The sequence below is a fragment of the Rhinoderma darwinii genome, chromosome 3, assembly GCF_050947455.1.
Source record: "Rhinoderma darwinii isolate aRhiDar2 chromosome 3, aRhiDar2.hap1, whole genome shotgun sequence".
Lineage (NCBI taxonomy): Eukaryota > Metazoa > Chordata > Amphibia > Anura > Rhinodermatidae > Rhinoderma > Rhinoderma darwinii.
In genome coordinates, this window is record NC_134689.1 from 36,330,693 (window position 1) to 36,344,415 (window position 13,723).

Below are 13,723 nucleotides of genomic sequence, written 5' to 3' on the forward strand. Positions count from 1 at the left end.
CTATGGGCCAATGCACACGACCATTATACGGTCCACATTTGCGGAACGGGCTCATTGAAATCAATGCACCATTTTGTGTGTGCACTGTCCGTGATTGCGGACAGCCTGCGGATGACACTCGGCAGCCCGTTCGTGCTGTATCACGGACCGTGCACACCTCTATGGTCGTGTACGTGAGGCCTAAAAGATAAATTTTTATCTTTGTTGTATTTATTATGTTTTTCTTTTAAATTTCCTTAACTGATTTCGGAGTTAATATTAATACTTAATAAAACATACCTGAGACATGAGATTTTCTATTAGTGGGGAATTCTTTAAACGTTCATTTCCAATCCCTGAGTCATCAGCATCTATTAGACTTTCCACAGGAACATTGTGTTGAGGTTTAAGAAAAGCAAATTCCCTCTCACTTGGGTCCAGAGTTACACAAACATCATATGAATATGGCAGAGGTAATGTTCCATTGTTGAATTGTGAAATAAATCTGGGGTCTACCTGTGGATATAGACTTGTACTCATGGATCCAAATGAAGTAGAAGATTTGGACTCTTTATATTTGGAGACAACTGCAATAATCACAGTCAGCATGAAGAGAAAGGAAATCAATGCCAAGGCTATCACCAAGTAGAATTGTAGGTTGGACTGAGATTCTTCTTTGTTAGACTGACTGCTCAGCTCAGGAAGGACCTGATGAAAATGATCAGCAATCACCATGTTTAGAGAGACTGAAGCTGAGCGGGAGGGAATCCCATTGTCTTTTACTAGAATCACAATTCCATGTTTCATGATGTCTCTTTCATGAAATATACGTGAAGTCCTGATCTCTCCGGTGTGCTGGTCAATGGTGAAGAATGATGGTTCTGAAGATTGTAGAAAGTAAGACAACCAGGCATTGTGTCCAGAGTCAGCGTCCACTGCCACCACTTTAGATACTAAAGAGCCTTGTTCAGAGGTCCAAGGAACCATCTCAAATGTTGAGCTATCGACCTCTGGTGATGGGTACAGAATGACAGGTGAATTATCATTCTGGTCTACTATACATATTCTCAATGTTGTACTGCTGTTCAGAGATGGAGCTCCATTGTCTCTGGCAATGATCTGGATATTAAATTCCTTATGCTTCTCAAAATCAAATGACCGTTGAGCATAGATGACCCCTGTTACTGGATTCATGGAGATATAAGAAGACAGGGGATCTTCTTCATTACTTTTAGTCATTATAGAATATTTTATCTTAGCATTGTCTTCACTGTCCATGTCTGTTGCTTGAATACTGAATATTGAAGCTCCTGGTGAATTATTTTCTGGTATAAATGCAGTGTGAACCAATTTCTCAAACACTGGGGCATTGTCATTGACATCTGATACATCAAGCCGAATAACTTTTCTAGAAGTCATTTCAGGAGAACCTTTGTCTGAGGCTTGTATTGTGATGTTGTAGGATGGGATCTTTTCTCTATCTAGACTACTTTTTGTAACAATTTTATAAAATTTTCCTTTTGATGATATTAAGACAAATGGCAAATCTCCTCCTATTATACATTGGACCTCACCATTTTCTTCTGAGTCCCGATCATGAACTTTAATCAGAGCCACCACAGTGCCAGAGGCAGAATCCTCAGAAATAAGATCTAGTGATGAGGTTATAGATATCTCAGGAGCATTGTCATTTTCATCTAAGATTTCTATTAAAACTTTAGCATTAGCAGATAGGCCTCCACCGTCTTTGGCTTGCACAGATATGTCATAATATTTATTGATTTCATAATCTAAATGTCCTCTTACTGCAATTTCTCCATTTTTAGGGTTTATAGTAAAGGACTGCAGAATATCATTTGCCGTGGTTCTAAATGAATAAATTATTTGTGCATTAACACCTTCATCTTCATCACTTGCACTGACCTGCAGAATAGTAGAATTCACCGGTATATTTTCCCTAACACTTACTTTATATACATCCTGTGTAAATACTGGTGAATTATCATTGAAGTCAGTGATGATGATATTAATGATGGCAGTGCCTGTCTGTACAGGATTTCCACCATCAGAAGCTGTTAGAATGAGTTCATGCTTGTTTTGTGTCTCTCGGTCTAGAGGTTTCTCTAGTATAAGCTCTGGAAATACACTGTCATCACTGCTGACCTTCTCTCCAAGAGCAAAATACTGGTTTACACTGAGTCTGTAGCGTATCAGAGAATTATTACCTATGTCTATATCTTCTGCATTTTGTAGTGCAAATTTTGTTCCTGGTGATGTAAATTCACTCATCTCTAATGTCAATGTGTTATGGACAAATTTAGGAGGATTGTCATTTATATCCTGAATATCAATCTTAACATTAAAGACATTTAGTGGATTTTCCATCACAGCATCAAATGTAAGGACACAATCATCTGCAGCTCTGAACAATGTCTCCCTGTCTATCCTATCAGCAATGTATAGGTTTCCATTATCCAGATTTATACTGAAATATTTCTCAGAGACTCCTGACACAATACGTAATTTTCTTCTGGAGAGCTCCTTAACATTTAATTCAAGATCCTTTGCTAAATCTCCAACAATATATCCTTTTCTTAATTCTTCATTTATGGAATAATGAATCTGACCAGAGACTGAATGACACAGCCAGGAACATAAGAAGGGAAATATTACTTGCCATCTGAGTCCTTGCATTGATTGTCTTTTATGTAGTTGTATTCCAGTCATCCTTCTTCTTACCAAAAAAATAATTGTGAAATTCTTTGCTTTAGTTAAAAATCCAGTAGAATTAACATAAGAAAATAATCTCTCTTCTTTATGAGTCCTGTCCCCAGCAAATCCTAGTGTGAAATGCTGTGTATTTCTTCTTGCAGTTGAACACTGTCTGCATCATGGAGGTGATTCTGGATTTGTACAATATTTTCCTTATTGGTGAACAGCGGCGCTCTGAGGCGTTTATGGGGAACTGCAGCATCACTGATAAGTATTTTTTTACTTCATACTTTCATATAGACTGAACTTTCCAACAGTTGTTTCGCAACTGTTTATTTTGGATGTTTAAGAAACCTTTGGTGTCAATTTATATTTTTTGCATTGTAAGAGTCCATCCCATTAAATATAAACCTTTATCTTTTTGCTATTTGATAACAGGTTTCTGTTTTTTTTTAACTTTATACAATAAAACAGTTTTCTATCCTGTCCCCACTTTAAAATAGCAACAGAAACTGGGGAAAGAAATAGGTGTGAATAGAGTCTTATCTTGCATAAAAGTTAGCAAGTACAATACACATAACAGGTATAAAAGGGAAAACAGCTGCTAAGTATATGAAATTGCATTTATACTTTAAATGGATAAATGAATCTGAAAGAAAATACTCCTAAGAGACTCTCTTTCTCCTCGCGGCGAACCAGAAAGTGTAGGTTATCTTACAGGCAATGTTCTCTGGGAAAAGTATTGAAATTAGTTTTCTTCCAGAAGGAAGAAAACTTTCTCTCTAGTGTCACCTACAGTTAGTTACCCTGTAAGTTATTCTCCGACCCACTAGAGAGTATTGAAACATGACTGGGGATATCAGCCAAACTAGAGACACCCATCTGTAGAAAACAGAGTGTTTTCCTGCAAGACTCAGTACAACAGCTGGATCTCCTTAAGGAGAACCAGTTGCTAAGTCTAAGGCATCTCACCCAGCAAACCAGTACCCCACTTTTTTGTTTTTTTACTGTAAAGAAGCAAAAGCTCTGAAACAGTGCTATATATAGATAGGTGTCTCTGGTTTTGATGTCATCCATAATCATGTTTCATGAATCTTTAATGGGTCAGACAATGACTTACAGGGTAGCTACCTATAGGTGGAACTAGAGAGACCATTTTATTCTTTCTGGAGTAGAGCTGATCTGAAAAAATAAACATTCCATTGAATAAAAATGTGAAATGATTAAACAGAAACCGGACAACCCCTTTAAGTCTTTCTAATAAATAATGTATGTGCTGGTTGCTCGGTTTCCTGGGCAGCAATCTAAGTATGTTTGAGAAATATAGGTATTTGTCTCCATATTTTTGTGAAGAACTGAATATGTCACTGACAGTTAAACAGCTGGCAGCATGTATTTATATTTAATATGTCACCGGTACTAGCACTCGCAACTGGCAGATGTCTGGTACAACTTGTTAACGGATTAAGGATATCTGGGTGACTATTTTTTTTTATTTTACAGGTACATTATAGAAAGGGGCAGTGGGACAATCCGGCATTGGACTTGCTTGAACTTATTTTTTTGAAAAATGTGCATGGAAATCATTTCAGAGTTGCTAAAATTTTTTGTAGACCTTCTATTCAAAGGTTTTCATAAAGATCTAGTGGTGCTCATGAATAAAGGTTTTAAACACATAAAATACTTTTTAATTAGTAGCGTGAGATTTTATATAATATAAAAGTATTCTATATTTATTAACGTAATCTAATCTCTGTAGAATTCAATAACCGTTGCATTTTTAGATGTCAACCAATATGATATCAATGCGCTCTGGATGAACAAAGTAACATTACAATTTCTACATCATATTTCACTGGATCACTTGGAATGTAGGAAAGTTACTTACTATGCTCAAAAACACATTCCAGAGACCAAGAAAAAAGCCATGGAGTAAAGTAAAATAATAAAGTAAATTTAACAAAGTAAAATAAAAATAATAACTGTACAATTCTTGAAAATTTTTAGAAAAGGGGAATAAAGGATGACCCCACACCAGTTGGCAGAAATTGCCAATTTTAGTCTTGGCCGTTGGTAGACAGATGCCCACACTTGCATAGTCATTTTAAATTAAAATGAATAGAAGTTCTGGAAAGTTTTAAGTGCTCTCAGACTTTTTCTAATTTATGACCGTGACTAAAGTTAGCCAAGTCTCCGGTTCAGAGCAGTTTGCAGCAACTGAATCCCAAACCAATCAGTGTTTTTGTGCCTATCCATTTGACATATCATGAAACACATTTCAATCCGAAGTGACCTTCTTTCAATAAAATGTGGAACTTCTAAAATATATTTATCTCACAGAAGAATACACTTATTATTCCCAATCCTCTAATGTGTTCTTGTTTCTATAATGTAATTAATATTTTTCAGGAAACCTATTGCTCCACAAACTCTCAAACATTTTGGGACTGTCGGTGGAAGCTATGAGAATAACAATCTCTTTTTCCTAGTTTTCTTCCTGTCATATATGGTTTGAATATTTGAAATTCAGCAAGTTCTTACCCTGAGGCTATGAATAAAATTGTTTACTAGCCAAAGGCCAGTGTTGAAAAAAAACCCTAAAAAATAAATATTTAGGCTGGATAGTCTTATCTCAAAGTGAAGAGTCAAGAGTTGAGGCATTCAGAACAAGTAATCTAATGGTCTCTGAACACAAGCCTAGACCGCTATACCAATCCAGCTATAGTGATACAGTTTGGGTAATAACACTGTGGGGGGCATTTATTAACTTTTTACAAGAGTAAAAATGTAACAAACGGTAGGAAAGTTGCAATTCGAGCAGTAAATTGCAACTTTTGTGATGTTTTGACCACTTACACAACGTTATTAAAATCAAAAGAGGTGGGGCCACCCACAACACGACGCATTTACTATAATTTATGCGAGAAACTGGTGTAAATTATAACGGAAATCTATGGCAATTTATAGCTAGCGTAGATTTCACTCTGTGGCGCACAAACAGCCAAAGATGCACCTCTTAATGAATTTGTTGCATCTTACTCCAACTTTCTCTATATTAAGACTGGCATATGAATCACCAGTCCTAATAACATCCCCCCTATGCGTTTACCTTTAACAGGACAGTTTGACTTTGACAGTAGTACTATCAATATGGGCCTACCATATTTATTGTATATAAATGTGATAACTGCATGCAGACAACTTCTACTAATATATGAATGCTTGGTGGACTTTGATGATCTCTTAACAACACTTCGTCACACGTAAATGCCCATACATGGTTAACTAAGTATAGAAGTAATATATTACTTTTTTGTTTTATATTTCCAAGTACACTAAAGGGGCTTTGACTTATTAATATCTCTTAAGATATGGGGGATATTTGCCACATTATTCAGCACAGCACATATAAAGTGCCTTCTGGTAAGATATATTTGCAACTTTTAAACATTTACAAACATTCTTATGCTACTTAAATTACTCTGTAGCAAGTTTTGGCAATAACTTATTTCCTATGGTACAAATTATTACATATGTTGCTTAAAAGTTATAATATACACATATTGTTCTTATTCGGTAAAATAGTCATAGGCAATACTTTCAATATCTGCTTTTGATTATGGTAAAAAAAAACTGTCACCAGCTTTAAGAAGTAGTTTACACTACTAATAATATACAATTAATAAAAACTATAAATAATATATTCTAATTTTACTACTAAGGGACATTGCCATAATGGGGTTAATTTGGCTAACCAGAGGAAATGAGGAGAGCCACCCTCCATCTGTATAGAACATAACCCCTTTCAAGCGCATTGTCCACATTGTTAACAGTTCACACATAAAGGACATATAAACAATAAAGGTGCTTTTAAACGAGTAGATACTCACCTTTAAATGAGCGTCGATCGGCAATACAGCTTTCAATTGGAGCTCGTTTTCTCTATTCAAACAGAGCAATGATCATTTGTATGAGAAAAACGATCATTACTACGATCATTTACCACCATACATTTGCATTATGTTGACTGTTTACACAGGGAGATGTGCTGCCAACTAGCAACCATTTTTTGGCTGCATAAAAGATACGATCAGCCGATGAATCAGCGTTTGCTTGGTCATCGGCTAATCATTTCGCTGTTTACACAGGGCAATGATTGGGAACGAGTGTTCATATGAAAGTCCATTTGCACGCTCATTGGTCTTTAAGTCTAATAGGCTATTTGTAAATCATCCTACAGTATATTATTTCACTCCTTGATCTATACTTTAGCAAAATTTATTTTTATTCTTAGCTAAAAAAATACTTTTCTTTCAGATATTTGCATTGATACAATAACATATTTCATAAACATACCTCTTTTATAAGTTTTTCTGCAGGTGAAGAATTCTTTAAAGTTTCATTTCCAATCCCAGAATCATCAGCATCTATTAGACTTTCCACAGGAACATTGTGTTGGGGTTTAAGAAAAGCAAATTCCCTCTCACTTGGGTCCAGAGTTACACAAACATCATATGAATATGGCAGAGGTAATGTTCCATTGTTGAATTGTGAAATAAATCTGGGGTCTACCTGTGGATATAGACTTGTACTCATGGATCCAAATGAAGAAGAAGATTTGGACTCTTTATATTTGGAGACAACTGCAATAATCACAGTCAGCATGAAGAGAAAGGAAATCAATGCCAAGGCTATTACCAAGTAGAATTGTAGGTTGGACTGAGATTCTTCTTTGTTAGACTGACTGCTCAGCTCAGGAAGGACCTGATGAAAATGATCAGCAATCACCATGTTTAGAGAGACTGAAGCTGAGCGGGAGGGAATCCCATTGTCTTTTACTAGAACCACAATTCCATGTTTCATGATGTCTCTTTCCTGAAATACACGTGATGTCCTGATCTCTCCTGTGTGCTGGTCAATAGTGAAGAGTGATGGTTTTGAAGATTGTAGAAAGTAAGACAACCAGGCATTGTGTCCAGAGTCAGCGTCCACTGCCACCACTTTAGATACTAAAGAGCCTTGTTCAGAGGTCCAAGGAACCATCTCAAATGTTGGGCTATTGACCTCTGGTGATGGGTACAGAATAACAGGTGAATTATCATTCTGGTCTACGATACATATTCTCAATGTTGTACTGCTGTTCAGAGATGGAGATCCATTGTCTCTGGCAATGATCTGGATATTAAATTCCCTATGTTTCTCATAATCAAATGACCGTTGAGCATAGATGACCCCAGTTACTGGATTCATGGAGATGTACGAAGACAGGGGATCTTCTTCATTACTTTTAGTCATTATAGAATATATAATCTTAGCATTGTCTTCACTGTCCATATCTCTTGCTTGAATACTGAATATTGAACCTCCTGGTGAATTATTTTCTAGTATAAGTGCAGTGTAAACCAATTTATCAAACACTGGGGCATTGTCATTGACATCTGATACATCAAGCCGAATAACTTTTCTAGAAGTCATTTCAGGAGAACCTTTGTCTGAGGCTTGTATTGTGATGTTGTAGGATGGGATCTTTTCTCTATCTAGACTACTTTTTGTAACAATTTTATAAAAGTTTCCTGTTGATATTAACTTAAATGGCAAATCTCCTTCTATTATACATTGGACCTCACCACTTTCTCCTGAGTCCCGATCATGAACTTTAATCAGAGCCACCACAGTTCCAGGGGCAGAATCCTCAGGAATAAGATCTGATGATGAGGTTATAGATATCTCTGGAGCATTGTCATTTTCATCTATGATTTCTATTAAAACTTTAGCATTAGCAGATAGGCCTCCACCGTCTTTGGCTTGCACAGAAATGTCATAATATTTATTGATTTCATAATCTAAATGTCCTCTTACTGCAATTTCTCCATTATCAGGGTTTATAGTAAAGGACTGTAGAATATTATTTGCTGTGGTTCTAAACGAATATGTGATTTGTGCATTGACACCTTCATCTTCATCACTTGCACTGACCTGCAGAATTGTAGAATTCTCCGGTATATTTTCCCTAACACTTACTTTATATACATCCTGTGTAAATACCGGAGAATTATCATTGATATCATTGATGATGATATTAATGATGGCAGTGCCTGTCTGTACAGGATTTCCACCATCAGAAGCTGTTAGAATGAGTTCATGCTTGTTTTGTGTCTCTCGGTCTAGAGGTTTCTCTAGTATAAGCTCTGGAAATACACTGCCATCACTGCTGACCTTCTCTCCAAGAGCAAAATACTGGTTTACACTGAGTATGTAGCTTATCAGAGAATTATTACCAATGTCCAAATCTTCTGCATTTTGTAAGAGAAATCTTCTTCCAGGGGAGGTTAATTCACTCATTTCTAATATCAATGTGTTATGGACAAATGTAGGAGGATTATCATTTATATCCTGAATATCAATCTTAACACTGAAGAAATTTAGTGGATTTTCCATCACAGCATCAAATGTAAGGACACAATCATCTGCAGCTTCACACAATGTCTCCCTGTCTATCCTATCAGCAATGTATAGGTTTCCATTATCCAGATTTATACTGAAATATTTCTCAGACACATCAGAGACAACACGTAATTTTCTTCTGGAGAGCTCCTTAACATTTAATTCAAGATCCTTTGCTAAATATCCAACAATAGATCCTTTTCTTAATTCTTCATTAATGGAATAATGAATCTGACCAGAGACTGAATGACACAGCCAAGAAAATAAGAAGGGAAATATTACTTGCCATCTGAGTCCTTGCATTGATTGTCCTTCCTGCAGTTGTAATCCAGCCATCCTTCTTCTTACCAGAAATATAATTGTGAAATTCCTTGTTATATTTATAATCCACTTGTAATAACAGAAATGTATCCTTCTTTGTGTGTCCTATACCCGGCACATCCTGGTCTGAAATGCTGTGTATTTCTTCTTGAAGTTGAACACTGTCTGCATCATGGAGGTGATTCTGGATTTGTAGAATATTTTCCTTATTGGTGAACAGCGGCGCTCTGAGGCGTATATGGGGAACTGCAGCGTCAATGATATTTGTTTATTACATATGTGAAATAAAGTTTCTTATCTAAGCAATGTGAGATCATTGAATATCAAAAATATTATAAAGAAATGTATGAAGTACACAGGCATCATTATAACTATATGAAGAACTAGCTAAAGAATGTTAAGAATTAATATAAATATTGATTATGACTTTTAAACAAATCAATAGGAAGGGTAAAAGAAACTTAGTATTTATAACAAAGTATTTTACTGTCTATCTTACAGTGATTACTGTTGTAATAGACCAGTGTATACAATGTTCCTAAACAGAGTCCCCCTTACTCTGATAAATTACATTAAGGTAGCCCCAGGGCTATGATCATAAACTGCACTGCCTATTGAAAGCAACACATGGGCACAGTATGAGTAACACCTAGAGACATAGCATGTACTCCCTGGGGTATTAGTACCACTGGTTGAGAACCTAGATACTGGACAATCAGTGCTAAAGAAGATCATTGAATTGTCTTGGAATTTCCATACACTTACCGAATGTAGACAGAAAATCCCAATAGTTTTATTCAACTGTTGTTCTGGAAGGTTCAAGAAATTTAAGGCTTTAGATAATATATTCCCATTAAATATAAACCCTAACTCAATAAATTTTAATGATATGTCGTCTTATACCAAATATTTAGTAGGATTTTTCTTTCAAATCATTAATGCTAATCTGTTTAAAACAAATACATATGATAGATACTGAACCTGTTTTTTCTAAAGTTTTTTTTTACATTGGGCAATGGTAAACAAGCATATGATCGGAAAAAGGAATGCTGGTTACTGATCATGCCCTGTGTAAATAGGGCAATGATCAGCCAATGACTGCATCTTTAATGCAGACAAAAAAAGGTTGCTAGTTGTTAGCACATCTCCGTGTGTAAAATGGAGAATTGTTGCCGACATGATGTAAATGCAGGCTGACGAACAATTGTATTAACGATCATTCATCCCCATACACATATGATCATTGCTCCTTGTGAATAGAGCTAACAAGCGCCAATTGATGTGTAGTATCGTCGATAGGTGCTCATTTTTCAGACCAGTATTGCGCCGTGTAAAAGCCCTTTAAGTTTATTTTCACACTGCCATTTTACAAGGTCCATGATGGATATGAATGATCTAATATCTTCTATTTTAATCCATTTAATGGGTTATATTTATTTAGGATCTCTCCGTTTCTGCTATTTTTGCACATTGACAATAGTAGCGACAGGTTTCCCTTTTTATTACTGCATACAATAGCACAGTATGCTGCTTTACTATTCTGTCTAACAAAAAGTAACAGATGCTTGGCAGAGAAGAACTAACCCATGTGTGAACAGAGCCTTACTTTGCATAAAGCTTAAATATGATAAAGTGCCAGGTATAGAAGAGAAAAACGCTGCTAAGTATGTGATATTTAATTTATACTTTAAATGTTCTGCAGTTCTTGCAGTCTATCAATAGATTTTCATACTAGCCAAAAGCCTATATAATCACACATGAAATTTCTTTAGGCCTGATAGGCAGTGGTAAATCTGAACTCACACATATAAGGCCAAGGGTTGAGGCATTCAAAGCAAGCAATCTTTTGGTTTATGAACACAGGCCTCGGCCTCTATACCAATCCAGCTTTATTGATATGGTCTAGGAAGTTTGATTACATGGGCTGTAATGTAGTGTTTTAAAGGGTAACTTCTAAATTAAATATATTAAAGTCTGTGTATTGTACAGAAAATTTGATGTTAGCTGTTAACTAAAAATGCTACTCAATTACTCTATAGCAGGAATTATCAGTAGACATCCACTCATTCCATAAACATATATTGCTTAAAAGTTAGTGTGTATATATACATATATATATATATATATATATATATATATACACACTACCGTTCAAAAGTTTAGGGTCACTTAGAAATTTCCTTATTTTTGAAAGAAAAGCACCGTTTTTTTCAATGAAGATAACATTAAATTAATCAGAAATACACTCTATATATTGTTAATGTGCTAAATGACTATTCTAGCTGCAAACGTCTGGTTTTTAATGCAATATCTACATAGGTGTATAGAGGCCCATTTCCAGCAACCATCACTCCGGTGTTCTAATGGTACATTGTGTTTGCTAACTGTGTTAGAAGGCTAATGGATGATTAGAAAACACTTAAAAACCCTTGTGCAATTATGTTAGCACCGCTGTAAACAGTTTTGCTGTTTAGAGGAGCTATAAAACTGACCTTCCTTTGAGCTAGTTGAGAATCTGGAGCATTATATCTGTGGGTTCGATGAAACTCTCAAAATGGCTAGAAAAACAGAGCTTTCATGTGAAACTGGACAGTCTATTCTTGTTCTTAGAAATGAAGGCTATTCCATGTGAGAAATTGCCAAGAAACTGAAGATTTCCTACAACGGTGTGTACTACTCCCTTCAGAGGACAGCCAAAACAGGCTCTAACCAGAGTAGAAAGAGAAGTGGGAGGCCCCGCTGCACAACTGAGCAACAAGAAAAGTACACTAGAGTCTCTAGTTTGAGAAATAGACGCCTCGCAGGTCCTCAACTGGCAGCTTCATTAAATAGTACCCACAAAACGCCAGTGTCAACGTCTACAGTGAAGAGGCGACTACGGGATGCTGGCCTTCAGGGCAGAGTGGCAAAGAAAAAGCCATATCTGAGACTGGCTAATAAAAGGAAAAGATCAATATGGGCAAAAGCACACAGACATTGGGCAGAGGAAGATTGGACAAAAGGGATTTTGAATAAGGAAGGCTATCACTCCATTTTGCAACGCCATACCATACCCTGGGGACAGCTCTTGATTGGAGCCAATTTCATCCTACAACAGGACAATGACCCAAAGCACACCTCCAAATTATGCAAGAACTATTTAGGGAAGAAGCAGGCAGCTGGTATTCTATCGGTAATGGAGTGGCCAGTGCAGTCACCAGATCTCAACCCCATAGAGCTGTTGTGGGAGCAGCTTGACCGTATGGTACACAAGAAGTGCCCATCAAGCAAATCCAACTTGTGGGAGGGGCTTCTGGAAGCATGGGGTGAAATTTCTCCCGATTACCTCAGCAAATTAACAGCTAGAATGCCAAAGGTCTGCAATGCTGTAATTGATGCAAATGGAGAATTCTTTGACGATAGCAAAGTTTGAAGGAGAAAATTATTATTTCAAATAAAAATCATTATTTCTAACCTTGTCAATGTCTTGACTATATTTTCTAGTCATTTTGCAACCCATTTGATAAATATAAGTGTGAGTTTTCATGGAAAACACAGAATTGTCTGGGTGACCCCAAACGTTTGAACGGTAGTGTATATATATATATATATATATATATATATATATATATATATATAGTTATTATTCAATGAACTAATTGGTAGAATTCCTTTATATGCTTATGGTTATTGTATGTAACTTTACTACTTCAAGGGGTTGTGAAGTTTAAAAAATGTGATACCCTATTAGGAGGTTCTAATTTAAAAGTTGGGGGTTCCCTCTTCAGGATATTCATCTCTTATCTAGAGTGAAGAACGGTTCCAAAGAGTTTTAATCGCTCTAAAATTCCTGTCATGCTTTAGACAGATAACCAATTGATGTTAATGTACACTATGTAATTTTTCATTTTCCCTGTGGTGGCACTGCAGGAAAACTGAACACTTACAGGCTGGTTTCCCCACAGATAACATCCGATTGCTGGGGATCCCAGCAGTGGGACACTTTGTGATCAGTCTGTTGTAGCAAGTAGGAAATGTCTAAAGTGGTCGACCATATTAAGGACAGTGTCATACTGAAATTCCTAATAGAGGAAATGACTCTTAGAGCCCAACCACCATCTACACAAAACATGTACAAGTCCAATTTTAATTGCATTGTAATCTTTGTTGAGAACTCCTGCCAGCACCATACTATTACTGTGCTGGTCCTTGAGGGGTTAAAGAGTGTCAGACCGGAGTTCCTCCTAGAGGTAATGACCCTGAGGGTCCATCCTCTATCCATAAAGTA

General features: G+C 36.3%; 1 protein-coding gene across 20 annotated transcripts in view; it reads right to left on the minus strand.

The window, feature by feature from the left end:
• LOC142748889 (protocadherin gamma-C5-like) overlaps positions 1-13,723 on the minus strand; it is a 352,928-nt gene that overhangs the window by 111,915 nt on the left and 227,290 nt on the right. Inside the window, exon 1 of one of the 20 annotated variants that reach the window (XM_075856245.1) lies at positions 7,048-9,606. The exons of 18 other annotated variants lie outside the window; for them this stretch is intronic. In XM_075856245.1, the coding sequence (XP_075712360.1) occupies positions 7,048-9,471 (2,424 nt within the window). In that variant the 5' untranslated portion in view covers positions 9,472-9,606. Of the gene's footprint in view, positions 1-279; positions 2,838-7,047; positions 9,607-13,723 lie in introns of those variants that run through there. One more of the 20 variants, XM_075856253.1, reaches the window with a different exon arrangement.